The sequence below is a fragment of the Artibeus jamaicensis genome, unplaced genomic scaffold, assembly GCF_021234435.1.
Source record: "Artibeus jamaicensis isolate MK-2021 breed Jamaican fruit bat unplaced genomic scaffold, CSHL_Jam_final contig_3126, whole genome shotgun sequence".
In the NCBI taxonomy this organism is placed as follows: Eukaryota; Metazoa; Chordata; class Mammalia; order Chiroptera; family Phyllostomidae; genus Artibeus; species Artibeus jamaicensis.
In genome coordinates this window covers 18,581,987-18,609,193 of record NW_026521723.1, presented here as the reverse complement: position 1 = coordinate 18,609,193, position 27,207 = coordinate 18,581,987, and the positions used below count along the sequence as shown (strand labels likewise).

General features: G+C 42.0%; 1 protein-coding gene across 2 annotated transcripts; it reads right to left on the bottom strand.

Moving 5' to 3' along the window:
- Nucleotides 1-247: 247 nt before the first annotated feature.
- FBXO40 (F-box protein 40) lies at nucleotides 248-23,501 on the bottom strand. 2 transcript variants are annotated; one of them, XM_053663032.1, is made up of 6 exons: nucleotides 23,409-23,501; nucleotides 23,191-23,297; nucleotides 16,761-16,833; nucleotides 8,697-8,729; nucleotides 5,883-7,796; nucleotides 248-3,338 (listed from the first exon to the last, which is right to left on the bottom strand). In XM_053663032.1, exons 4-6 carry the CDS (start codon nucleotides 8,697-8,699, stop codon nucleotides 3,123-3,125), a joined length of 2,133 nt encoding a protein of 710 aa, XP_053519007.1. In that variant the 5' UTR covers nucleotides 8,700-8,729; nucleotides 16,761-16,833; nucleotides 23,191-23,297; nucleotides 23,409-23,501; the 3' UTR covers nucleotides 248-3,122. The 2 variants fall into 2 exon arrangements, with proteins under 2 accessions (XP_053519007.1, XP_053519006.1); XM_053663031.1 differs by lacking the exons at nucleotides 16,761-16,833; nucleotides 23,409-23,501 and having other exon boundaries at nucleotides 23,191-23,373.
- Nucleotides 23,502-27,207: the final 3,706 nt, after the last annotated feature.

Here is a 27,207-nt window from a genome sequence, read left to right as displayed (position 1 = left end):
AAGCTGTGGGCTACCCACATGCCCAGAGCACTGTGTTCCTCAGACTTTCTCCCTGGCTTTTCTTTAAGACACAAACTCCTTTGTTTCCACAATGACTTCTATGCCGGTGAATCACAAATCTGTCTCTAGACCTAACTTACAAGATTTACCCAGCGAGCCTTTAAGAGTGCAAAGCAGCTTTTGTATCTGCTTGTAGAGACGTTGGGACTTCCAGTATACAGAGGTGAGTCTTTATAGAAATGCACAATCTCATTCTTCCTTCCAGTTTTATTTGACATCACACATAGATCAGAATTTGACAGTGGTTTTCTGGTGACACCTCCAAGACCCACCTTGCTCTTCACTTTTCCCTTTATTTTAAGACAGAAACATCTTTTCCAGATCCTTATTCTATTATGGCAACAGTTCTTTGGACCTCACTCTCCAAATTTGGCCGATTTCTACTCCGAACCAATTATCCTGGTGGCGAAACACATAGACATCTTTCCATCCTGGGAACACATTCCCTTTCCACTCCCCTCAGTGCGTCTGAGTCTGAAGCCACATTTGACTGTCTGGCCTCTGTCAGATACTGCTTGCTGCTCATGCTGCTCACTGCAGCCATATCTCACTAACCGAACCGTCTTCTGCCCAATTCAGTCTCTGTAAAATGGTTTCCTTTTGCTCCAACTGCCCTCTCACCATAAAATGTGTTTGTTATTTGGATAGATCAGTGGACACACTGCAGTACCCTGCTTTCTGCAACATATACTATTAGATATCTTATAAAATGTGTGTGATGCTGTTGATCAATTCAGTATTGCTCTGAAGGCAGCAACAGAGAAAGCACAGTGCGACTGGAGTGTGCAGCCCACAGAGCAGTGTGGCACTGTCCTGACCGCTCTCCTGCCCCCGGCCTGCCCCACCCACCTGGATAGTGGGGGACAGCCCTCTGCTGTCCTCCTTTCTCTGCACTGCTCACCCCTCTAACTGTAGCCCCTAACTTTCCCCTCCCCTGGCTGATAGCTCCCCACCTTTTTCTCTCTGTCTCTCTCTCTCTCCCCTAGTAAAATAAGAATCCCCATATGAACTTTAGGAGGTTTCTTTCTCCACATAGGAAGGACTAGATCCAAAACACATGGAACTGTTACCTGGAGAATTCTCCCTTTTTTCCCCACTTCAGGATTTAGTTGTTTACAGTTACTTATCTTCACCAAATAAAATCTTAGATCACACTCTAGTTATATTTTTAGAAAACGATGCCTTATATACAAATGTGAAATATAAACCAAACAATAAGAATGAGGAAAAATAGTTACATTATTGAACAGTACCAAGTGGTACATTGTAATGAAAAGGTGAACAGATTTCCACTCTGGGACTTGCTTGTGTGCCTCTTGACTCTTCTCAGAGGTGTCGTCTGCTTCGTCTACACCGGCTTTGGACCATCTTCAGAGATGTGGGAGATAACGAGCATCCAGATCAACTAGACCCACTTCTGTTGTTGGCTAAATTCTTTGTTCCCTACGTCTCCACGATGCCTAGCCTCCGTTTCCCTTCTTTCTCAAGTGCTTGAGGATGGCTAGGGCTGCTGAAAAAATGGCACCAATCAAGGTGAGAGACATGTAAACATAAGATAACTCGCTCAACTTTCCTGGCTTCAGCTACACATGGAGAGAGCTGAAAGGATCAGCTTTTGCACTTGACCCAAGGGCATGAAGCCATACCAAACAAATCAGCTCCATCTGGTTCCCAACTTAAAATCACCATGTGTCTAAAACCCCTTTTGTAAATAAAGAAGAGCTGATGAAATTTTCACTGTTGTAGACAACTACGTGGGAGAGAAGATTCTGCTGTATGAAAAAAGCGGATCCTAACTTCCTGCTGCGGGCATGTCATCTTTCAGGGCAGTGGTTCTCTACCAGGAGTGACTCAGAGGATAATTAACAATGTCTGGAGACATTTTTGGTTGTTACAGCTGGAGGGGTACTACTGGCATCTATGACTAGGGGCTAGGGATGCTACGAAATATCCTGTCATGCAGAGAACAGTCCCCCATGACAAGGAATTATTTGGTGCCCAATGGCAGCAGTTCCCAGAAACCCTGCTTTAAGGAAAGGGGAAATCAGTTTCTGTTACGAATTTTTCTTTTACTTTTGTTATCATAAATATTTGCTGTTTGTTACCCCAAACTAGCAGCGTCACACAGTTTTGACAGGCTGGAGCCGTGACCAGTAATGGGTAGGAGCCATTAGAGGCAACCACCATGTTGCCATGGCTTCCTTCCCGAGGTCCCGCACAGGACCTGCAGTGCACACGGCTGCTGGCCTGTGGCCTCGCTCTCCCTAATCCAGACCCGGGATATAATTTGCAGGAGAAAAATACCTGGACTCTTACGTCATTATTAAAGTGTAGGCTTGAGGCTTTTGCCCTTACGTTCTCCATGAATATAGTGTCTCTTCTGGACTCCTCAATTTTCAAGGTTGCCCTGTATGTTGTCAAGACTCTATACAACAAAGTCTGTGACCTTATTTCTGCCTTTCATCCTCTGGTTTGTGCTTAGCCGTGGTTTCTATTCTGTCAGGCTGTGTTTGGATGTCTGGTCTTAGGGGCAGTGGGGCAATGAGAAACAGCCCTGGACTTGAAAGGCAAGACAGCCCCAGCTCCAGAACCTTCCCACTGGTGCCCTTCACCATGGAGAACTGATACCTCAGACAGCATCTCTGCATGGCCTGCCCCACAAATGGGAACGCGCTTGTAAACTGAACACCATCCCCACCCCTGCCATTCCCACCCCGTAAAAGCACAGGTCTATACTGTTTATGGAATTCATTGCTCTCTTATCTCTTAAGAAACTGGGCTTATCTTTCTCAATAACCTCAAGTTACCTATTTTCTCTTCAGACTGATCTATTTTAGAAATAAAAAAGGAAAGGAAGTCATCAATGCAGTATAATAACAACTGTACAAGGCAGGGCTTAGGAAGTTCTTAGACCTTGTGCAACTGCTCGGGTTTTGGGGGACATTGCACGCTCTAATACACCTAGAGAAGCATATATGCAGTTATAGAGGGAAGTCCCCAAAAGCATACTGTGTCTTTTAGTAACTCTGAGGAAGAATTCAAGAACAGTGGTATTGGACTCTTTACTTGGCTTGTCTTCCCTGTGGTCTGGCTCTAAAGGTGGCAACCAAGCTCTCTCGGGCCTGCTCATGGGGCTCACACATGCTAGTCAAAAGAACTGGCTCAGTCTTGTGCTCCACAATGTTGAAAGGACAGGTCTTCAGGTGCTCAGACATGGAAGTGACTTCATTAAATTCCCAGTCGTTGATTTTAGAGAAGAGGCTGCTGAATTGCCAGATCTGTTGGGAAAGATAGTTCAAAAGTAAACACTGGGGCAGGACCCTCAGGCTAGCTTTATTTGAACAGTATAAGGAAATGCTTTCCTGTTTTTCCTGTTCTTAGCTTTTAGTGGTTAGTGGATGCTGCAGACATTTTGTTCATTTCTTCTCCAGCACCCAATTCCCAGTTCCCACTTCCAATAGATAACCTTCCTAGCCAGCCACGCAATTGAGTTGGAATGACTGATACGAATCTGTTTATTGAATCCACCACACCACCACTAGCACCACACATACACCCACCAGCTCTAGAATGGACACATGGTTCAAATCAGGACAATTAGTTTCAATGACTCTACTCCAGAGCGCTTTTTTTTTTTTTTTTTTGAGATATCAAGAAGCAGATTCTCTTTTTCCCTCTGTACTTGACTTGGGAAACTGCAGTTTTAGGAGTGACTGGTAGCCCCAGGAATCACCAAGGCATCACTACATCTTACAATGGAGCCACTATTGAAGAGAGAGAGATTAAAAAATAGAAAAAAACATCAATCGGGGGAATTTTCTTGAGCTACCAGATCATGCCTTACCTGATGCTATTCCCTCTGGACTTTTTAGATATTTGGGTCCAATAAATTATCTTTATTGTTTATGCCATTTTAAGTTGGTTTTCTGTTGCTTGAAACTAAACGTATTGTTATACATAAATCTTAGCACAAAAATTTTAGTAGAAATCTAGGAGTCTGGTACTCAAACACCCTCTGACCTTTCCACCTAGGATGTTGTGGCAAAGTCACTAGTTTTAAAATCTGGCTACAAGAGTAGGCATAACCTGATACCCCTTCAACCTGACCACTTCACCCTCAGTTTCTTGTCATTGTTCCTATGTAAGTAAAATGTTTCCTGGGATCTTAGAACAATTTCCTTTTTTTTTTACTTTAAAGAGCCACTTTAACTCCAGAAAGAAAATTTACTTGGAGTTAAAGGATGCTCCAACTAAATTCTCTCTCTTTAATTCTGCAAAGAAATTGGTGTATCCCAAATTATATTCAAGAATGGACAGCAATCACTCAGTTGGGAACAAATATGAGCCAAAAAATAATGGAATTTCTAGTATATAAGTCAAATTATTTGCATCAGGTTTTACAGAGGACGCTATTAGGCAGTTCCAGACTATACAATTCCTGAATGGCAGGGGCTTAGTCCCATTCATGCTTATCCTTAGCACATGGTTGGTTGGCAGTCAGCATTTATTTAACATCTGGATATAGGGATGGACACATGAGAGAGCATCTCAATGATTCTTTGAAGAAAGCTGCTCAGGAAATAAATAATAGTAAATATACAAGATATTTTAGGCATGAATATGCCTAAAAAAGAAGGCAAAAAAAGAAGAATAGATGTAAACAACTGTAACTCCCCAGTGCCAATTTGCACACACCCACATATTGGGAAGAAACTCAACTGTAATGGAATTATTGACCTCAATGGGCACATGAATTTTTGATGCATATTACCAACATATTTACTGTAAGAAAGGATGCTTAGGGCACTTTGGATATGCTGAATTAGGAGTCCCACTTCCATTTGGTACAAGGTGATAGAAGTCATAGTACAGTTGAGTGAGTATAAACTGGGAAAAAGAAACACATTTTAAAAATTTACAACAGAGGGTTTTTTTTTTTTTTGAAAAATTTAATAGGTATTTGAACTAGAAGAAATCAGTGGGCCAAATTATTTTAGAATTTCAAAATGGTGCTTGCTTTGGCAGCACATATACTAGGATTTCAAAATGCATTTAACAAAGGCAAAAACTGTTTTAAAAAATTAGTTGATATGGGAGGACAGGGAATTTGTTGGCATACTGTGTCCATCAGAGTCCAAGCAGGAAACAGATGGCACACTCAGGTAATTTGAAGAGAATTTTAAGAAGGAATGATGTACAAATTGTGGACAAGGTTTAGGAAAGCCACAAGACGTAGGGCAGGACCTGGACTGGTAACAGTCTAGAGTGTTACCACCCTAGGCCTGAAAGGAAAGAAGAGGGAGGTCATTGGACTGGAATGGTCTTTGTGTGGACAGAGCCACCTGATACAGCCACCTTCAGTGGAGAGACTCAGCCACTGCAAAGAGTCATGGAGGGAGAATACATGTTGGGAGGAAGCCAGAAGGAAAGAACTGCCGAGTCCCCTTTTCTCCCTCTCCCATCACCTGCTGATACAGTGCCATCGGGTGGCCTAACTGGAAACCAGAAGGCGAGGCAGCCAGTTGAGGCAGTCTGTGGAGATCAGCATCCTGGGGGACAGACCGTGGTGGAGAAGGTTGGAGAATGGGTCATGTGAGCAAAGAGAAGATATCCAGGACCATACATAGAGACAAACAGGCACTGCCATTTATTTGTATTGCCATCGATATGTTTATAGGTCTGTTTTCCCTACTAGACTGGCATTCTTAGGCTCAAGAATTATGTCTTATTTCCAGGAACCTAGTACAGTCCCAGTGCCTAGTCGAGTGCTTAGCACATATAAAGCTCTTAAATATTGGTTGAATGAATGAGTGTTTACTTGCCTTCTTGTGGACTCTCCAGGAGGTGCCTCCATGGGAATACCTCTTCTTCTTCCACTGCAGGAGGACCATCCCTCTCTCCTGTAATAAAGTGGCACAGATGCTCCTCATCAGTACAGACACCTGGGAGAGCTGGGACAGGCTGATGCTGTCCAAGAACCCAGCGATGTACTGCAAAACCTCCAAGGGCAAGCTGGTTAGAGAATTCTGGCTTTTTCCTCCATGGCCTGAGAGATGGTGGTTCTTCCTTCCCTCATTCAGTTCTGATGCAACCTCTGGCTTGATGGCAAAGGTCTCGAGCTCTTGACTGTAGATCACTTTTGCCTTTTGCCCTGGGGGACGGAAATGGTTCTGAATAAATGTACATCCCAAGTAGGCGAGGGGGCACCGATGCTGGAACCAGCCATCAAGACATGACTGAATGTCTGTGTGGACATTCTTGAAATGCAGCGGGAATTCATCCCTCCTGAAGAATTTGTTGCAAGTGAAAGTGAAGGCAGAGCTGCTCTTGTTGTGTCTCCTGGTCACGCACTCACTGTGGAGTTCCACATGGAGCCCCTCTGGCTTGGAAGTGGTTAGGAGGTCAGCCAGCACCGTTCCAGAGGAAAACTGTTCTGGCTCAAAACTGTATGTCTGAGTAGCAAAATCCATGAACAGCCCATCAATGCTTCTGGATTCAGAGATGACGTGACCTTTGAGTTCTCTTTCCAAAGCACACAGGAGGGTGGTCTTGATGAGATCTGATTTGGGCAGGTCCTCCACAGCGATCCCTAAATCTGAAGTGTCTACTGCCTTGTGTTCACTTGGCTTACAGCTCAACATGGCATCGCCAATGCGAGCCCGCTTCCCACAGTAGCTCACAGGAACTTTGAAGGTGTAAACAGTCTTCACTTCCTGAGCCTCAAGTTTGCCATAAACGAAGTCCTTTTCCTTAGGTGTACAAGCAGGCATTTGACCAAAGTGTATTAGCATCCTCCCATTGTGCACCAGGTACATATTATAGTCCTTCACATCCACAGCTGTTTTCAGTCTTTCCAGAACACCGTCCTGCCAAGGGGCAAGCCCTGTTGTTTCCACAGCCGCATGGCAGTCCTGCTGTTTCTGGGTTTGCTGTGCTTCTTGCCCTTTGGCAGTGTCCTCTCCCACCATGTTACTGCCGTTGGAAATCTGTTCCTTCCCTGGTCCATCACTGTTTCTGCTTTCACAGCTTGCTGATGAGTTTGTTAAAGCAGAGGCTGCGTTCTCTTTGCTGAAAATATTTTCCCACCTGCTAAACTTGGTCAGGTCTATCCCTTCTTTGGTTTTGGCCAACACCTCACGTTCTTCTTGACTCAGCTCTGCCATCTCTCCTTTAGTGGCTGACAGAGAGCCATGTGGCACTAAACCAGCATCTGCTCCACCCACTGCTCCGCCCATTTCCTCCCAGCTGGCTTCTCCATTCAGAATAGGTTCTTCCTCCCTGGGCTCTCTAGTTTCTGGGAAAAGTTCTACCATTTTCAAAGATCTGAAAAGGACCTTCTGGTCCTGGAGGGCCAGGGCTGTATCCAAACACTCCTCACTGGGGCTCTCCTTCATGATGTTCTTGTGAAGGGTTGTTTCTGAGTCCACGTTGGGCCAGCGGTTCCACTCCATGGAGCAGCAGACCACGCTGGCGGGGCACACTTGCAGATGCTTGGCCAGCTTGTGGCGGGACATGGACAGGGGGCAGCCATATTCGGAGTTGAGGCACGGAACCTGTTCTAAAGGGCACAGGAGCTCGTGCTCCGCCTCTTTGCACATGTGGAAGGCGGCGCCACAGGACAGGTGGCAGTTTATCATGGTGCAGGAGACACTGGGCTCCGTCGGAACATGGCAGTGACGGTCGAAGCATCTCTCACAATGCCTGTGCTGCCCGGGTGGAGGCCTGCGTGCCCTGCCCTGGAGACACCAAAGGCAAAGGGGAAGAGAAAACGAATGAGCGCTGGGAGAGAAGCTGTAGGTGTGTCTGTGACTGTGTGTTAATGGGCTTATTTCCTGTTGGTACATGTTTCTTACAGGAACCTTGGAAGATATAAAAAATCATAGAGACAAAAACAAAATCACTCATAATCCCACAATCCAGAAATAATACCTATAACCCTCTTTTCTGTATTTTCTGATAGTTCATCTTATGAATGTAGTAGAGGTGTTTAGAATAGGGAAAAAATGATGTTGAAAGTAATGAAGTTCAGTGTTGACAATTCTTATTTTTCAGTTGTGGATTATGAGTGATTTATATTACACACTTAATACTATGAATACAATTTTGTGCCCTGCTTTTTAATTTGCTATTATAACACAAGACTAGGCTGTTTTATTAATTATTCTCTACAAACTTTCTTCATAACGGCAGTGTAGCATTCCAGAATGAGAGTGCTATCATTCATTTAACCAACTACCACCGGGAGACATCCCAGGAGACCTCCCAGGAGGGCAGGGGCCATGTCTAGTTTTGTTCACACCTGCATCCCTTACACCTGCCACTGAGCCAGGACCATTGCAGGTCATCAATAATCTGCTGAATGAAGAAATTGTTAGCTATTTAGATTATTGCTGCATTTTTTGCTTTTAAAGTTTTACTGACGATCTTTGCTCACAAATCTTTCTCAGGTCTCTCTCTGCCTTTTCCCTACTCTGTCGATTTCTTCTGGGTTTTGCTCTAGCAACTCTGGTTTGGCAAAAAGCCAATAAATATCATCAAACCATAAGGACAAGTGTGCCAGCTGCTTAGGCTGCAGGCTAAATGAAGCAGACCTGAACCCCTGATATGTGAAGATCCGGGAAGAACTTAGTACTTACCATAGCTTCCTAATTTCTTCTTGCTTTATAATGCTAAGGGGAAATAAAAAAATATGAATATGAATGATTCATAGTGAGAAAAGTATTTTGGTTATCTATGTTAACAGGGCCCAAACGGACTTCACAAACTCTCTCTAATTCCTTCCACCGCCCTAGAGGTCTCATCAACCCATTTTATAGTCAAGAAAATGGAAGCCAGAGAAGATAAATCACTTGTTCAAGGATATATAGCAGCCAAGTGATGCAGTCAGGTCCCCACCCAGGCCATCCTGGTCTATGCTCTTTCACTCACCCACACCGCCCTCTGGAGGGACATCTTACCAACTATGTAATGTGTATCTCAGGCTTCTTATAACTTTTCTCCATCATCTACCAACAATTATCCTGACATTTCTCCACCCCCTCCTCAACCACCACAGATGCACACATGTGGTCCAAGTTACCCTTGTTACTAGCCCTTGCTCCCACTGGGGCTTCATGTCTGTTTAAAAAGCAACCTGATATCCAGCTTAGTTTGTGCAGTGTACGAGTGTCTGTGATATAATCTATCACATGCCATTCACTCTAGGGTATTCAGCTGTGCCATGGCGAGAGTAGGGGCCAAATCCCAAAGCCCCAGAAGCAGGCTGAGTGGGGACTCGGGGAAGCGTAAGAGAAGATGCCCTGCCTTCAGGGGAATGCAGCTTCTTGGCTCTGGTCAGTTGATATCATGTGGAATGTGTCGCCAGATCTTCTGATCTTTCCAGAGAAACCGGGGGTGCCGATTTTGGTGAGTGGTGGTACAGTGTAGTGTTAGGAGGCAGACAGCACAGGATTCCACCCTGGCACTACAAATCAGTAGCTGAGAGACTTTGGGAAAGTTTCTTAACCGCTTTGTTATCAGTTTGCTGTCTGTAGAGGAAGAATAATAATAGTACCCAGCTATTGTGAGGAGCAAATGAGTTCATTGTAGTACCTGAAACTCTTAGAAGAGTACTCGTCTTGTAGGAAGTCATCTATACGTGTTTGCTATTATATGTATTTATATTTCATTATATTGCAAAATATTTTATTACATAATATATCAAGATAAAAATTCTTGGAATTTTTAATGTTGGCAAATAATTTTTTTCAAAAAACCTCTATTTGGGCCCAGGAAAAATACGCGTACAGCCTCCATAGGACCTGTAGCTGCCAGTTTGCAACACCTGGCCTGGAGAATTTGTAGCATAATTTCAGCACTGTGCTAGTCTGGGAAGAATTTGGCACCCAAACGTCAGAAGATGCAGTGTTTAAAATTTTTTTAAATTTACTTTAGAGTTTGCCACTTCATTGTGAGTGAATTTTACTTCAACTTAACTTTTTTTCAAATATACATAAAAGGAGGAAGAATACCCACAATAAACACTCAAATATACTCCACCTAGATTCAACAATTGTTAACATTTGCCACTTTTGCTTTCTCTCTCCCTCTCTCTCCACACACACAGATTCCCACAATTTTTGGTTGAAACTCTTGAAAAATAAGTTGCTGACATCATGATATCATCCCTAAGTATCTCCATATGTATTTTGTAAGAATAAAGACATTTTATTTGATAATTACAATGACATCTTACCTAAGAAAACTTAAAATAATTTTCTAATATCATGTAACATGTTATTTATATTTAAATGTGTCCAAGTAGTCCCCAAATGTCATATGTGTTTTTAAATTTTTTGAGGCAGGATCCCTTTCATGTCAATTTATTACATTTGGTTGGTAAGTGCATTTTGTTTGCTTTTCAAAGAGGAAAATCACTTTTTTCTTTCTTTCTTTCTTTTTTTGGAATTTAATTTTATGGTTGGTGTTTTTAGCCCCTTTAATCTTGGAAAGCCTTCCTCAACTTTTCTTATTTGGAAAGTACAGACTTGAATCTCAATGAAAATTATGTTCTGGTTCACTTCTGTATTCATTTGTTCATCCATTCCTTTAACAAGCATTTGTTGATTACGTACTGTGTGCCAGTAAGTGAGCGTAAGGGTCACCTGGACCGCTTGTTAAAGTGGTTCTTAAACAGACCTGTTCATCGGAATCAGCTGTGATGCTTGTGGAACTATAGATCTGCACTGTTCAGTGTGGTGCCCACTAGCCACATGTGGCTATTTAAATTTAAATTAATCAAAATAAAATCAATAATTTGGTTTCTCAGGTATGCTAGCTACATTTCAAGTGCTCAATAGCCACATATGGTTAGTAGCCACTCTGTTAGACAACACGGAATACAACATTTCCACCTTCATAGAAACGACACTGCTGCAGACGTTGGCTGCAGCCCTAACTTGACTGAGAGGTGTCTTGGAATTTAAATTCTTTTTCTTTTTTTTTTAAGATTTTATTTATTCGTTTTAGAGGGTAAGGGAGAGAGAGGGAGAGAAACATCAATGTGTGGTTGCATCTTGCACGCCCCCTACTGGGAGCCTGACCTGGCTTGCAACGCAGGCATGTGCCCTGACTGGGAATCGAACCCGCGATGCTTTGGTTCACAGGTGGGTGCTCAATCTGCTGACCCCCACCATCCAGGTGGAATTTAAATTCTTAACACATTCTCCATCTGATTCTTATGCACTGGGGCTGCCGAGGGTGAAGGAAGATCATGCCAGAGTGCTCTGTACCCCTAACAGTCAGCCTGAATCAGGAGGCAGATGAGAAGTTGCAAGCCAGAACATTAAACGGGGCCAGGGCCCAATAGAAGATAAATCGAGGTGTTAAAGCCAGAGAGGGAGATGGTGCAGAATAAGATTGGGCAGTGGATGTCTTTAGGATTCAAGAGTCTAGCTACTGGACCTTTTAAAATACAATTTAACATCCAGACCACTCCTGGGGTAAATGTTCATTGTGGACTTAGGGACTTGTGGAAACTGTAAATTTTAGGCTAAAGCAGCTGGAATTATTTGGTACTTAATAAGGAGCCATGTAACAGTATAACTGTTATGTGGAGGGATGGAGTGGGAGGACCTAGAGGCAGAAACTGCTATGCAGAGCATGTGAGGGAAGCTTGGATGGGGAAGACTGATGACAGTAGAAATAGGTAAGATAAGGTAGATAGGAGACATCAAAAAGGAAAATCAACTAACACTCTTGTTTCTGACTGGACATGGGAAAAGAAAGGAATCAAAGTTGATGACAAGATTTTGAACCAAGAAGAGAGAATAGAGGGTATAGTTCTGAGAAAAATAGAATTCTGAAGATAAAGTTGTTTGGGGAGGAAAGATAGATCCCGCACATTTAATAGAAGTGTTATGTTGTGGAGATGCAGATTTGAGAATTATCCACTTACAACTGAGAGAGGAAGCCATAGCTGGGAAAGTAACACAAAACAGAAATCTGAGCTTTGAAGTACACAACTGAATGTAACCACTTTGGGGCAATAGGAAGAAGTAGAGCCAGGGAAAAAGAGACCAAAAAGTTAAAAGAGTCAACACTGTGTGACCCAGATGTAAAAAGAGAGGGTGAGCCACAGCCCCCAATGCTGCTGTGAGGTTAAGAACAATGATGACAATGTGGAATCCTTGCCAGAGCAAATGTGGCATTTCAGCTGCGCCGTGGGATCCTTGGCCATTCAAAATGCAGTGTTTGCTGGGAGGAGAAGGGAAAACCATTAAGCACACACTCCAGTGTCCCCAGGTCCTGTGCCCTGGCGGAGAGAATGTGACCATCTGCTTTCTATTCATAAAAGATACAATGAATAAAAATGGAACCTGTATGAGTCAGAGTCCCCTGCTGGGTTTCAGGCAACAAAGAAGAGGCAGACACAAATGGAATAAGACTATGTGAAAAGGCTACCAGCACCAGAAATGTTCACCTTTGTATTTGTCTGCCTGGTTCTGCCACAAAGTTGAGTCCAGTTTCTGGGAAGGGAAAAGCAGGTCTGGCTAGTTCTGTGCTGTAGGGGACTGGTTTGTCTTGGCCTGGCAAAGGTGACTCAGTTTTGTATGGAAAATTTATAGAAGTGAAGTGGTGGGCAGGAGCCAGACTTTCAAACTGAGTTTTTTTCGTGGGAATCAGGACTAGAAAATGTATACAAATTGTTATGGCTTGTTCTTGTTAAAACTCTATCACCCTGGTCTAAAATAATAAATGTGTATTGTCTATTTTCAAGGCAATATCCAAAGCCTGTATGAGTTCTCCCAAGGGCAGAGCTAATGAGTTTATCGCCATTTGCTTTTGTATGTTATTTTTATTTCTTTGATTGTACTTAGAATGTAGACAATAATATTCTATATGATAGATAATAAATTTTTCTATAATGTAAGACCCCCCCCCAAAACAATAAAAGCCTGTCTCAGCAAGGGTCCGGGCGCTCCCCTCTTGAGGGAGTGGCCGAGGCACCATGGGCACTCTCCCCTTGAGAGATTAGTCATGCCTGTTCCCTTTTTCCGCACAGGATTGTTGTCGCCTGTGCATTGATTCTTGTCTTCAGCCACAACAGGCGGACTCTGATGGCCAGGGTCTGCGACATCTGGCACCCAAACAGGGATGCAAAGGCCTTGAGCCAAGGATATCAGGTTGTGGTCAACACGCCAACGTGGGTAGAACGCACGTGCAAAAGTCCAGGTAAAGGCTGACAACCCTGAGTGCTTTTCGGAGGGCTTAGGGTGTGTTGTATTTTAGGAAAAAGGGTATTTTTCCAAGGTCGCTCTCTCTGTGACTGCACTTTCTTTAGTAAGCAGAAGCCTTGCTCTCTGTCTCTGGCAATTGCCGCACCCCACGGGCACAGGTCCAGCATTTAAGAGCCACGAGGGCGCTCGCCATAACAAAGACACTTGTGACAGGAAAGAACACTAGGTTTCCTGCCAACTGCAAGCAAAAGCCCACACAACGAGAAGTACACTGTAAAAAACACTTACAAGCCCATCCCCGCAACACAATCCCCAATCAGGTTTTAGGCTTGGGGGGAGAGAACAATAAACTTTCCTTTCAATTGGCTTTTTTTTTTTTTTTTTACAAGCGCCTTTGTGCTTTCTTTCTTTAAAAGCTACTTTTTGCAGCCCTTTTGAGTCTGCCTTTTCCCTCCGCCTACCTGTAAATAAAAAAGCAGGTAGTAAATGAGTATTTTGGTTTCAACCAGGCTCTGAAGATTGCTTTGAGAACTCAGAGTTAGTTAACAAGATTGTTTATGAGTGGCCTGACACCAAAGATAAGAGGCATCTCCTCCCTCCAGCTTGAGATCTCAGGCTTTCCTATGTGAGTAGAGGCCTTGCGGAGGTGTCTGGGGTCAATCCCAAGACACACAGGGGCCTCACAGGGAATTCTAATCACAGGTAATTTAACTCTCGGCTGGGTCAGGGAGCACAATATAAAGGCTGGTCACCTAGCACTTTGAGCCCCACTCACAGTCTTAGACACGTGGGAAAAACCTGAAACCCATAAGCGGGGTTAGGGTACCCTGGATACCAGGGAGCCCTCCCTGACGGTTTTCACCAACAGTACATTTCTGACCCACCGCACTATACTCCCCAATAGCTAATTAGTTAAGGTTTAGTATGGGCTGCGAAATCTGAAACGGCAGAAATCGAAAGTAAAAAAGGAAATCTTTTAACAAGTATAGACTCTCTAAAAAATAAGAACAATGTTTTATGCTATTTTAACAAATTTTTTAAAGAACCTAGTCTCCCTAATAAAAAATCTTTAGGCTTAGTTATTTTTAAAAAATTAGACGAAAGTTAAAACAACACCAAATAGTGTGAAATAAAGACTAGTGTCTCACTCCCTCCTTTAAAAGATTTAATTTAAAAATACAAATTTACTAAATTTTATTTTTATTTCTGCTTTCAAAAATAACATCGTAGTCTCAAAATATTTTAATAAATAAAATGAGATTTCTAATATTATTTGCATCATAAAGATTCTACTAAAAAATTTAAATTAATTATTTTAAAAAGTCTCACTTCCCTCAAATAATAAAAAATACAAAAATAAAAACAATAAAAAATGTGTCTTTTAACCATTCTAAATCCTTTTTAAAGACCCAGAGACTACTTCAGTCCTAAAAACAAACTATGCCGAGCTTAACATCTTCCCTCCCTCTTCTTCAACCTCCCTAAAAAATTTCAAAAACACCAACTAAATAATGAAACAACTCACTTTTAAACACATTACAAAAATATGATAATCACCAAAAATTAAAAAAAATAAATACATTTACCAGTAGAAAAAAACTATTTCTAAAAATTATAAATATATTCATAAATTTGTCAATCTAAAACACACTACAAATAAAATAAAAATATAATATATTAAAAATATTTTAAATCCTTCTTATTTATACCAAAGCCATAACCTTTTATTATAAAAATAAAATATAAATATACTGCCTCTCTAAAAAACCTAGCCCTTCTCCCTAAAAAACAAAATACCATTTTTAACTCAATACCTATAAACACTAATCATTTCCTTACAAAAAACCTAACTATTCTCCCCCCAAAAAACAATAAATTTTCAATCAAGTCACAAAAAAACCTTGACACATAACCACTTTTATCTAAAACATATTTAAACAAAACGCCCCTCATACTCCTCATTTTCCTTATAAACTCTAAACCAAAAAACTACCAAGTCCTAAAAACAAGACGATTAACTTACTACTTTAACTCATTACAACTTACAAAAACAACAAAGGGCCTGTCTTTCCAAATTAAAAAAAAAAAGACGCTTTTAAAACTGAGACTATTTTTTAACCACCTACTCCCTACCTATTACAAACTAAAAAACCAAAAATTAAAAACTTAAAAGAGCCCTTCCAAAAAAACAAAATTTAGACCCCCAAAACTAAACAAAAAATAATTGAAAAATTAAAAAAATGATTTCTTTATCATTCTCAAACTAAACAAATTACTAAAAAATGTCCTGTCAAGCATTTGCATGTTGTTTTTATTTCCTTGATTGTACCTAGAATGTAGACAATAATATTCTATGTGATAGATAATAAATCTTTCTATAATGTAAGACCCCCCCAAAACAATAAAAGCCTGTCTAGGCAAGGGTTGAGTCACTCCCCTCTTGAGAGGGTGGCCGAGACACCCATAGACACTCTCCCCTTGAGAGAGTAGTCGTGCCTATTCCCTTTTTCCGCACAGGGTTGTTGTCGCCTGTACACTAATTCTTATCTTCAGCCACAACAGACAGACTCTGCTGGCCAGGGTCTGGGACACTGTGCTCTATGTGTGTAGTGAGAACCCTGCCCCAGTAGCAGAGATGTGTCTGGCTGGTGGGACAGTGGTGATGAATTTGAAGTGCATTCATTTCTTATCATTCAGCGTTACAAAGTATGATCCTTAGAAACAGTGTTATTGAAGCAGGAAACAATTGTGGTGGAAGCTTTTTGCTCCCCATCTATTTGAAGTTACTGTACTTCATTGTGTATAATGCACACTTTTTTTGCCTAACTTTTTTGAGGGAAAAATAAGGATGCGCATTACTCCTGGGTATAATAATTACATACCAAGGGTATAATAATCCTGTGTACAGTGTGCACAAAATGTGGGTATACATTATACACAGCAAAATACAGTTTTTGAAAATTCCCCTTTAAGAGAGAAGAAAAACAATGCATGCAGTCAACAAAGATGCTACTATTTTTTTAATGCTGCTATTTAAAGATATTCTTCCAGGCTCTGGAGTTACACCAGATCAGTGACTTTGAGAAAGGACATGTGCTGAGCAAAAAGACACAGTGAGTAGAGAGGACTCTAGAGAAATTTTACACACATATATAAAAAAGTAAATACAGCCTAAGGGCATAAAGAATCACATCTGAACCTTTTGTTGTATATCTAGGAGAAATTTTTCTCACTGAGAAAAAGGACAGACATTCTTGACTGTCTAGTTCCTGTTTGGTGAGCAGAGTGACCAATGGCCCTGGATGGCCTGGGACTCTCCTGGTTTTCTCACTGTAAGTCCCAAGTCCTGAGATGCCTCTAAATCCTCGGCAAAGCTGGACAGCTTTGATCACCTTATTTGAAAGCAGTTGCTATTGGCCCACGTTATTCACATTGGATACATTATGGGTTATCTTGGGGAATAAGATGCCCTGCTCTACTAACCTCTGTTTTGGTGCAGTGACTGGATCCTTATCCTCTGTGAGTTTGTCTGACTTTCCCTAACTGAGTGATCTCTCTGCGTTTTGAAAGCCATGAGAAAGAGAAACAAGACTTTAGTGCCTGACATGTGCTTTTATATAACATCTTATTTCATCCTCACAATGACCAGATGAGGTGGGTATTACCATTTCTAGTTTACAGACCAGGATTCTGAGGCACAGAAAAAAGAAACAAGTAAAGCCCCCCAAACAAAACAGAAAGACAAAAATCCCTGAGTTTTTCAAATTCTCTCCTCTTTGTTGGATCACACTGTGTCCCTTGGAGACCCGCAGGGGCATTGTGTGGTCCATCCAGTGATATCTGGGGAAGCAAGCCCATGAGTGGAGCTTATTGGAGGAAGGGCCTCCTCCTCCAGTTAGGACACCGAGAGGCATCCGCATGCGTAATCTTTCCAAACTGGGGAGTAGCTGGATGCTCTTCATTAGGCAGCAACTTCATCCCTGTGATGACTTTTTTTGGTCCTCTTCTGGACCCTGGCCCTACTGTGTCCCATCTGAATAGAGGAAATAAAAAGATTATCCAAGTCCCATGGTTTTGCATTTCAGGGACTATAAATGGGAGAGTGAAGTTTGGAGGATTAAAAAACTGCCCTACAATCTGGACTCTGAGATTTAAAATGAAACACTTACTAAATCAAAGCACATAAATTATCAAAACTCTTCATTGTGAAAAAGTTGACAAAATTCTGTCAACTTTCTATGTTTTAAAATTCTCCTGTCTAAAGGAAACAGCCAATATAATTTAGATTGAACAGTTCGAAGATCTACACGGAACTAGATTTTGCTGGTTGTACTCGGTGCAGTGTGAGTGCAATACAAGTAGCTGAAACTGGTACATGAGTTTGAGGGATGAATATTTCTTTAAAAAGAAATAGGGAAGTACTTAGAACCCAGCAGGGGAGAAGAAACTTTATTCGATGCAGGTTGTGGTGCTCGGTGGGCCATTCAGAAGGCAGTAAGTTAATAAGTAAAGGTAAGGCAGCTAAAACAGTGGTCCTTACTTAAGGTATGTGCTCAGTCAGACTAACAGCATCAGCATGACCTGAGACCAGTCAGAAATGTAAATCCCTGGGCCCTCCTGAATCAGACCTACTGAATCCAGCTGATTCTGTTGTAAACTCAATTAGAGAGCCGTTGAGCTAGAAAATGCTTGGTACTACGTGCCTAACGCAAAGGAACTTCCTGCCCAGTTGGGGAGGAAGGCCTTGGAGAAAGATCTGGAAAGGCCATGGGCATTTCTACCCATTTTTTTCATCTCCGCCACCACTGCCTGGTCTGAGCACCATCGTCTCTCATCCCGGCTGGCGCAATAGCCTCATATTCAGTGTCATTCCTCCCATCTTGTGCCCCAGAATCTATACTCACCAACGAAGAGAGTGATTTGAACAACTTTTAATACTAGGTCATTACTCCCACTTAACAATCTCTAGTGGACCCCCACCACAAGGAATAAACTCTGAGGTCCTTATGTTGGCCCACAAAGCTCAGTGTCCCCTGCTTGCCTCTTTCATTTTTTTTTCTCTTCCCTGGAGCATGTGGCTCCAGCCTGTTGCTTAATCCTCTGTAGGGCCTTTCCACTTGGTCTTTCTGCCAAGATTCTCCCCTTGCTCTGTATTTGTGTTATGGGCTCTTTTCTTGCCACTTAAATTTCAGCTTACATGTTACTTCCACAAAGAGTCCCTATGTGAAGGCCCCAACATAAAGCAAAGAAATGAACACTTTCATATACTAGCTAAGTAATGTTTGAGAACTGATTTAATCTCCCTAAGACTAATTTGTTCATCCATAAAGTGTGGCTCATAATAACCCAGAAGAGTGTGTGAGGATCAGATGAAAGAAAGTAAGGGAAGCGTCTAATACATGACTCACGCATTCATTAGTCACTCCTCTGTTGGGGGGGGGGGGCATTCTCATGGTCCTCTTCCCTGTCCAGGCCTTTCTTTCTTTCCGTTGCATCACTTCCAGAGCTCTCAGCTGGCCTTTCAATGTTCAGGTCTCCCTCACTCAAATGTATCTTACATACCACTGCCAGCTTAGTAATCTTTTCTTTTTAAATCTTACCATACTTCTTTAAGAATGTGAATTCTCCCAAACCGTTTCTCCTTTTGGCCCCTGGTAATCAGTAAAAAGCATTTATTTCTTAGGAATTCAAATAGTACTGCATCAGCCAGGAGTGCTGTCTGTCTATCTATCTATCTATCTATCTATCTATCTATCTATCTATCATCTATCTATCTATCTATTTATTTATTTGACTTTATTTTATTTTTTAGAAGATTTTATTTGTTTATTTTTAGAAAGATGGGGAGGGAGAGTGAAAGAGAGGGAGAGAAACATCAATGTGTGGTTGTCTCTTCTGCAACCCCTCACTGGGGACCTGTACGGAAACACAGGCACATGCTCTGACTGGGAATTGAACTGGTGACCCTTTGATTCGCAGGCTGGCACTCAATCCACTGAGCCACACCAGCCAGGGCAGGAGTACCTTTTAGAAGCCACAAAGGCAACAGTAGGGCTTTTTTTTTCCTAGGTTGAAGTTTGTAATTTAATTGCTTGCCTACATTATGATGCTCTCAAAGGAGAGGGTGGGGAGGAAGGAAGGTCTCAACTGAGTCTCCACTCCTGTCTTGCCGATTGGTTGTGGGAGTCAGGACAACCTGAGAGAAGTGTTGCCGTGAGGGTGTGAAGGGGGAGAGACCCTGACAGAGCCACAGATGCAGCAGAAATGCTCAGAGCAGGATAGTGTTTTCCTGCAGTGACAGGGGCTCTGACTGGAACATCAACAGAGCATGGAGAGCAAATGCGAATGACCTCGAAGAAAAGCGCAAACCGGTTTCTGAGGGCAGGAGAGTGAGTATAGCTAACACAGCTCCCAGCACTCGATGAACATTTACTGAATAGGATTAAATGGAATGAAATTGAATAGAACTTTCTTCCTGGAGAAGAAGGAAATATTTTGAAAGAGCAACCTCTTTCAAAGATAGCAATTTGAAACAAATACAGGAGGAAAGTGTAATGAGGTCAGAGGTATGCTGATTTGGGAATTTTTTTAAAAGTAATGAAATGTTTTCAACTTTATTAGGTTCATGTAGCCTTAATGGAATGGAAAAGACTTCACAGGACTGGAGTTATTCACAGATGCTCTGAAATGCTGCCAGAATTGTTATCAGGGGTTGTGGCACTTGTTCTAAACTCTACAGACAAAAATCAGAAATCTGAATCAGGCAGGTAACCAGAGAGGCTCGATGTGCATAGGAATCACTTGAGCAATGTTTTTAAAAATTCTGATCTGGTAGAACTGGGGTGAGGCCTGAGCATCTTCCCACACAATAAGTTCTAGACAATGCTGATGGTTCAAGGACCTCACTTTGAAGGAAAAGGGTCTAATTTAACCTCTTCATTTCCTACAAGAGCAATTGAGGCCCAGAAAAGTAAAGAGTCTTGCCCGCACTCTTCACCTTGGTGTTTTATTGAGAGATTCTGTAGAAGCCAGTGTCCCACAGAGCTACCTGTGTGGTGGCAGCCAAGGGCATGTGGGCAACTTAGATGGTACCAAGGACAAAGAGGACAGAGCCTGGAAAAACGAGGAAGAGGTGGTGACTAAGTGTTGCTGGCCAAGAAAGTCATGAGAAGGCATATGGCAGGTATATTTAAATCACTGACTCAAGCAAAAAGAGAATGGGATTAACAGATAATAGTTTTAACATTCCTGACTATCATTTTAAAGTTAGGAGACAAACAGGGTTGATGTCAGGGAGATATTTTTAGGCAAAGGACCCTCTGGGCACCCCTCAGATGATGTCAGTGACTAACTATTTTGCCTTTTCATGGCAATAACTATTTATTCCTGAGCTTTAACTATAGTGGAAGTGACAACATCAAAAGTTAAAGGTCAGAGATATTCTTTAACTCAACCTATTAACCAGTCAATTAATTAGTTATTTCAATTTAATTGTTAAATTAACAATTGTATTTTAATGATACATTATGAACCTGTTTCCCCTGCTATGGAGATATTTGATTCTAAGGAAAGAAAATGTATAAAGTGAAATATCACAGTAACCCCTCTTTGCTTCTTGAGATGTTAACATAACCAGTTGGCTGAAGACAGCACCCCCCTCTGCTCCACTGTCCTGGGTCTCGGGCCTATGATTCCACACTTTCCCTGTGCCCTGAACACGCACGTAATTGGCCTCCTCCAAATCTGCTCAACCTCACCACCCGCAGTTCTCCATCTTTCTAGTTATCTCATTAGCTAGTCAATTCTCATCTCTGCTGCTTATATTATTAGTATCAGTATTTTAAACCACCATTTGTTTTCTACTGGCCAAGAATGCATTACCTAGGGCTCACTATAAATCAACCTGTCTTCTTGGTTACTCCTAAGCCAACAACCCCCAGTCTTGCTAGCAGAGAACCCCAGAACACACCTTGAAGATCTTGGTGCTTTGGAAACCCTGACAAGACTAAATGCAATTAGGCATTTAATACGTGGTGAACTTAATTGTGCCTAGCGAACAGGCATACTTACAACTCAGACACCCTTAGCAGAGTTACCGGATGTACCCGGAGGTTACAGAGGCAGGCAGGAACCAGAAATTAGTATCTGGGTAGATCTCCTTTAAGTTGGCATTAGTGACTTTAGCCTGTGTACTTCAGAGTGTACAGAATGCACTTTTTTGCTGCATAAGCCACTTCCCAGTATGTCCTTAGCTGAACTCTAAACCATATAACACCAAAGCAAAGCTAAGAGGAAACAAGAAAATAAACACTGCTCCCTTATCCCTGCCAACTCTATGCAGTTACTCCAAAAGCTAGAAATAATCTAGGTACATTTTAAAGCTTCCAATACATTAATTATCATTAATCATTTTACATTTGTCCCTCTGGATATATGTGGGGGCGACTTTCCTTGCAAGTCCCCCCAGATGACAGTAAATATGACCGAGACATGATGCGATCTGCTTGGGGAGGAGAAGTGGCCATTTTCCCAGAGGAAAAAGGCCATGAGCAGTGGCCAGTTTCTCAGGGGAAAAGGCCGGTAGCGGCCAGTTTCTTCAAGGAGAAAAAGGCCTTGAGCCCCCTCCTCCAGGGCCTTTTATTGGGTTCTAATACACAGGCAAAAAGGGTGGCAAGGATCAAACAGTAGATAACATTTCAAAGAAATCTGAGGGCTTTAGTATGAGTCAGAGTCTGTCAGGAACAGAGTTTTAGGGTTTCCTGCTTAAACCCTTAACATGAATGAAAGCACTCTTAGCAGAGCAGATTTCACAGGTTTATCAGCAAGACTTCGTGATGCCAGATTTTCCCCCAGGACACACTCTAGCAAGGCAAGGAGCTGCACCTCTCCCCATCAGGTATTCAGGTTTAAGGGGATTAGAGTCAGGAAGCGCTTCTCCCAGAGAACATGGGGACTGGGACTATGTCAAAGCCAGGGGGCAAGAGTCCATTGCTTTCTGTTGCAGCCCCCCAAGTCCTTCCATGAAGGCCTCCCAAGTGATCCAGTCTGGCTTAGGTTGCCCCCCACTGTGAGGGGTCTTACCCCTCATTGACTTCCAACCAAGCTTTGGAGGCAGGGAGAGGAAACTGAGGCAGCATTTGCTACCAGAGACAGGCTTTGTCTCCTGTGGCTGGCATTCCAAAGGTCGTCCTTCACCCTTAGTCACAAGGGGTAGAGATACAATTCCTAGAACCAGGCAGAGTGGTCCACAACAGATATGCAAGTTACAACAATAATTTATGGCCTGTATAAGTTTTGTGACTTGTAAAATACTTTTACTTCTATTCCGTGGATGCATGTTGGATTGAAGAGCTCTGGGGTGGCAGGAGTCATATTTAGGGAGTATTGTTAGGGAAAAATAGGTTTTAAACTCTGCAGGCAAAGTTTAAATAGCAGCTGCAGCAAATAAACTATGGCACGTTAGCTGGTAGGTAATGAGGGATGGAATTTAAACCACATGAGGATGACTTGCAGTTAACATAGCAAATACTGATTGGTAAAAATATGACAGCATTTGGACTTTAAAATTAGAAATCCCGGGTTTAGTCCTCCAACTATTTCCTCACCACTCCCCTTCCTCAACCCTGCAACCCCTCATCAGTCACTCTGGTTGATTGCAGAAGAAAGAACCAAAACTGTCAGAAAGCAGGTAATCTCTTCTTGCTCTAATATTTTAGAGTTCAAAACGGAAATTTACATATGATGAGTCTCATTTTCAGCGCAAACACCTCCCCCCACCCCTGCCCACAGGTAACTCATTTGCTTAACAACCTTCTTGTTCAGAGCAAAAGGTGAAGAGCAGCTTGGCCTCAGTCTCCACTTTCACCACTCCAAATGTCCCCACGGTGCACCTGCTCAGGTCTGAGAAGCTTACCTTAAGGGCATGGGCTGAGTCAGCATCTGCTGCAGCTACCTCCCGGATTGTGAGCAAGCAGGTCGCAGGAGGCAGCTGAAGGTGCATCTGCTGCACAGACCAGAGTTCTGTTGAGGAGGCAGGGAAAGGAGAGAAAACTTCAACAGGAATAGTTCAAGCGTTTCGAGGTTAAAAATAAAACTATATCACAAGGGTCAATGTGACCAGGCTCAGCTTACTGATTTTTTCTTTCCCCTGTATTTATCAACACTTGGTCTCTACTGGAGTGGCATTTAGCAGGGAAAGCCAGAAGGGAAGCGAAGTTTTATATCAATGGGTTTTCTTTCTCTCAAGGAAGGAAGAAAATCCTTTTAAGAAGGATCCTTTTCAAGGCTGGTGCAGCCGCCCGGGCTCCTCAGCGTGCACTGGACAGATCCAGCTGTGCTCACAGTGGCTGGTGGAATATTCAGCCTGTCACTCTAATTATAACCATGCTTTTCACCTAAATCCACAACTCGCTGAAGCAGCAAATTGTGCAAGTGACATGCGGTCTTGTTTCTCTTTCTCCTATTTCTCGTCATGACAAGTAAGTGGCTGTCCTCTCCTGGCCCTCTTCTTTCCCAGGTGGTTGGAAAAGGGAGAGTTTGTAACTCATAAATCAAGCACAGAGCAAGTCCGGTGTGAGAGAATTAGAAGTGGTAGGAGGCTTAGCTATGGCTTACTCCAACTCCCTCTTTTTACGGATGAGAAGACTGAGGGTTAGAGACTGTAAATTGTCCAAGGTCACACGACTTGCTCTGGCAGAAGAGCCAGAAGAAAAACAGTTATTCTTGTTCCCAGCCTGGTGCTCTTCTTTATCTCCTTCTCCTCAGAGGCACGCATTCAGCAGTCTTCCGACAAGATCAGGTGCATTCGGGGTGGGATGGCCATAGACAGATTCGGCTATCTTCTGAGGAAAGAAAATACATCATCCTGGCTTGGCTAATTTCTAGGTGCAGTTGACACCGTCATCCGTGGTTTCTCTCTGTGGTTTCAGTTACCTGAAGTCAACTGTGCTCTGCAACGTTAAATAAAAAATTCCAGAAATAAACAGTTCATACATTTTAAATTTTAAATTGTTGCTGTTCTGAGTAGCATGTTGAAATCCTGTGCTGTCCAGCTCCATCCAACCTGGGATGCAAATTTACCCTTCGACCAGGGCCTGGAGGCCGCACGTCCTGCCTGCCTGTTAACCACGTGGTAGCTGCCTTGGTTATCAGATGCCTGTCACAGTATCACAGTGCTTGTGCTCACGTCGTCCTAAACTTAACCATGGTTCCACAGTGTGAGGATATGCTGAAGAGAAGCCATAAAGTGCTTCCTTTAAGTGAAAAAAGCGAGTACAGCACAATATTTTGAGAGAGACCACATTCACATAATTGTTCTATTTTAATAGTAGCTGTTGTTGTTCATCTCTTATTGTGCCTAATTTATAAATAAAACTTTATCATAAGTATGGAGAGTGTACGATGAGGTCTGTCCAGAAATTATCCAGCCAGGTAATATGAAATATAGGGACATTTATAGAGGAAGATACGAGATACAAGAAACATTGCACACAGGACAATGATGCCTCAGTCCCCTTCAAAGCAGGCACCTTGGGACCTCACGAAGTTCTCCCAATTGCCATCAGTAGCTACCCTGTTGTATTTTCCTGAATCTCATCAACAGTCTGAAATCTTTTCCCTTTCAAAGGTGATTTTAGTTTTGGGAAAAGCCAGAAGTCATAGGTAGCCAAATCTGGGCTGTAGTGGGGCTGAGTCACCTGGCTGGTTTGATGTTTTGCCAAAAACCTCTGCTATGAGACATTGATGCATGAGTGGGCACATTGTTGTGATAAAGCTGCCTATTGCCAGTTGCCCATAGCTGCAGCCTTCTGAATCATCTGAATAGTTAGTTTCCATAGAGGAATGTTCAAGCTTAACACCAAATCTGATGCAGTTTCGTTGCTCTACTCGCTCAGTCATGTTGAATGCAAAGGCCACACAGTACACATGCTCACTAATGGTGTCTACCACCCCCACTAACTAGTACAGTGACGTTGTCATTGTTTGTGCACGCACATTCCAGTACATTCTTCTTGACTGCCAGGTTTCATTGACGTCATGCAAACTGTTCTCATTATATTAACAATGGCTGGACTTTTTCCAGACAGACCTTACACATGTGACTTTGACCAAGTTGCTTAACCACTTTCTACCTCAGTTTTCCCAATTGTGAAATGAGGTTGATAATATTTAGTGTGACCATGTGTTGATGAGCTAACACATTAATACATTCATATATGTGAAGCACATAAATGATGTCTAGCATATACCAGTGTTCAACAATGCTATTCTTTGAATGTATGGACTGAAAATAGATGTGATAAATTCTGCTCTAATTAACAGACACTGAATTTCTCTCCCTGTATTTTTTTGTGCCTATTCAGAGGCAGGCAAAAGGAGGTTTACAGTTGTAATACAAATAAATAATACGGTAACTAATAAATAATAATACAAAAATAAACTTTTACATACTCGCAACCGTAAACTTCCTTTTGCCCACCTCTGTATGTCCCTATAGGAAAACTTTTGGGGGGTGAGCAGCAAACAGTTGGAAATTACAAAAAATTTTGTGTATGGATCCTATATCTTGAAATTTTGCTGTACTTGTTTATTAGTTCTAGTGGTTTTCTTATGCATTCCTTATGATTTTCTATATACAAAATCATGCCATCTGTGAGGAGGTATTTTTACTTCTTTATTTTTAATTTGGGTGTCTTTTACTTTATTCTCTTGCTTTATTTCCCTTATTGCAAGAACTCCGAGCACTGTGTTGGACAAGAGTGGTGAGCACGGCCGTCCCTAACTTGTATTCCTGATCTTAGGGGAAAGGTACTTCGTTTTTGTCATTAAGTGTGCTGTTACCTGTGGATGTTTTGTAGATAGCTTTTATCAAGTTGAAGGAATTTGATAGTTTATCCTACCTTGAGTGCCTTTGTTATGAAAGGCTGTGGAGTTTCGTTGAAAGCTTTTTCTGTGCCTATTGAAATGATCACATAGTTTTTGTCCTTTACTGCATTAATATAGTGCATTATTGATAGATTTTGTGTACTGAACCAGCCTTCCATTCCTGGATAAATTCCACTCGGCCTGGCACTTAGTCCCTTGTACATGTTGCTGGATTCAGTATTCTAGCATCATGTTGAGGATTTTTGCATCTTTATTCATAAGAAGTATTAGTCTATAATTTTCTTGATGCCTTTGTTCAGTTTTGGTACTAGGGTGATACTGGTCTCATAGAATGACTCAGGAAATGTCCTCTTCTATTTTTTAAAGAGTTTGTGAACAATTAGTGTTAATTCTTTTTTTGTTTTAAATATTTTACTTATTTGTCTTTAGAGGGGAAGGGAAGGAGATAGGGAGAGAAATATCAATGTATGGTTGCCTCTCCTGTGTCCCCTACTTGGAACTGGCCTGCAACCCAGGCATGTGCCCTGACTGGGAATCGAACCACGATACTCTGGTTTGCAGGCCCGCGCTCAATCCTTAATTCTTTAAATGTTTGGTAAAATTGAGCAGTAAAGCCATCTGGGCCTGGGCTTTTCTTTGTGGAGAGATTTTTGTTTTTGTTTACTAGGTCAATCTCTTTATTTGTTAAAGCTCTATTCACCGTATTTCCATTTCTTGTTGAGTAAGAATTGGTATTTTGAGTTTTCCCAGGATTTTGTCAATTTCATCTAAGTTATCTAATGTTATAAAACTTATAAAAGTTTTGCAATTGTTCAGTGTTCCTTTGTAATGCTTTTTTATTTCTGTAAGATTTATAGTTTTGTTGCATCTTTCATTTCTGATTTTAGTAATTTGAGTCTTTGTTGTTGTTGTTGAGGCTGGTCATTTATTGATCTTTTCAAAGAACTAGCTTTTGGTTTCATTGATGTTCTCTATTGTTTTCCTATTCTCTGTTTCACTTGTTTCTGCTCTAGTCTTTATTTCCTTCATTCTCTTTGCTTTTTAC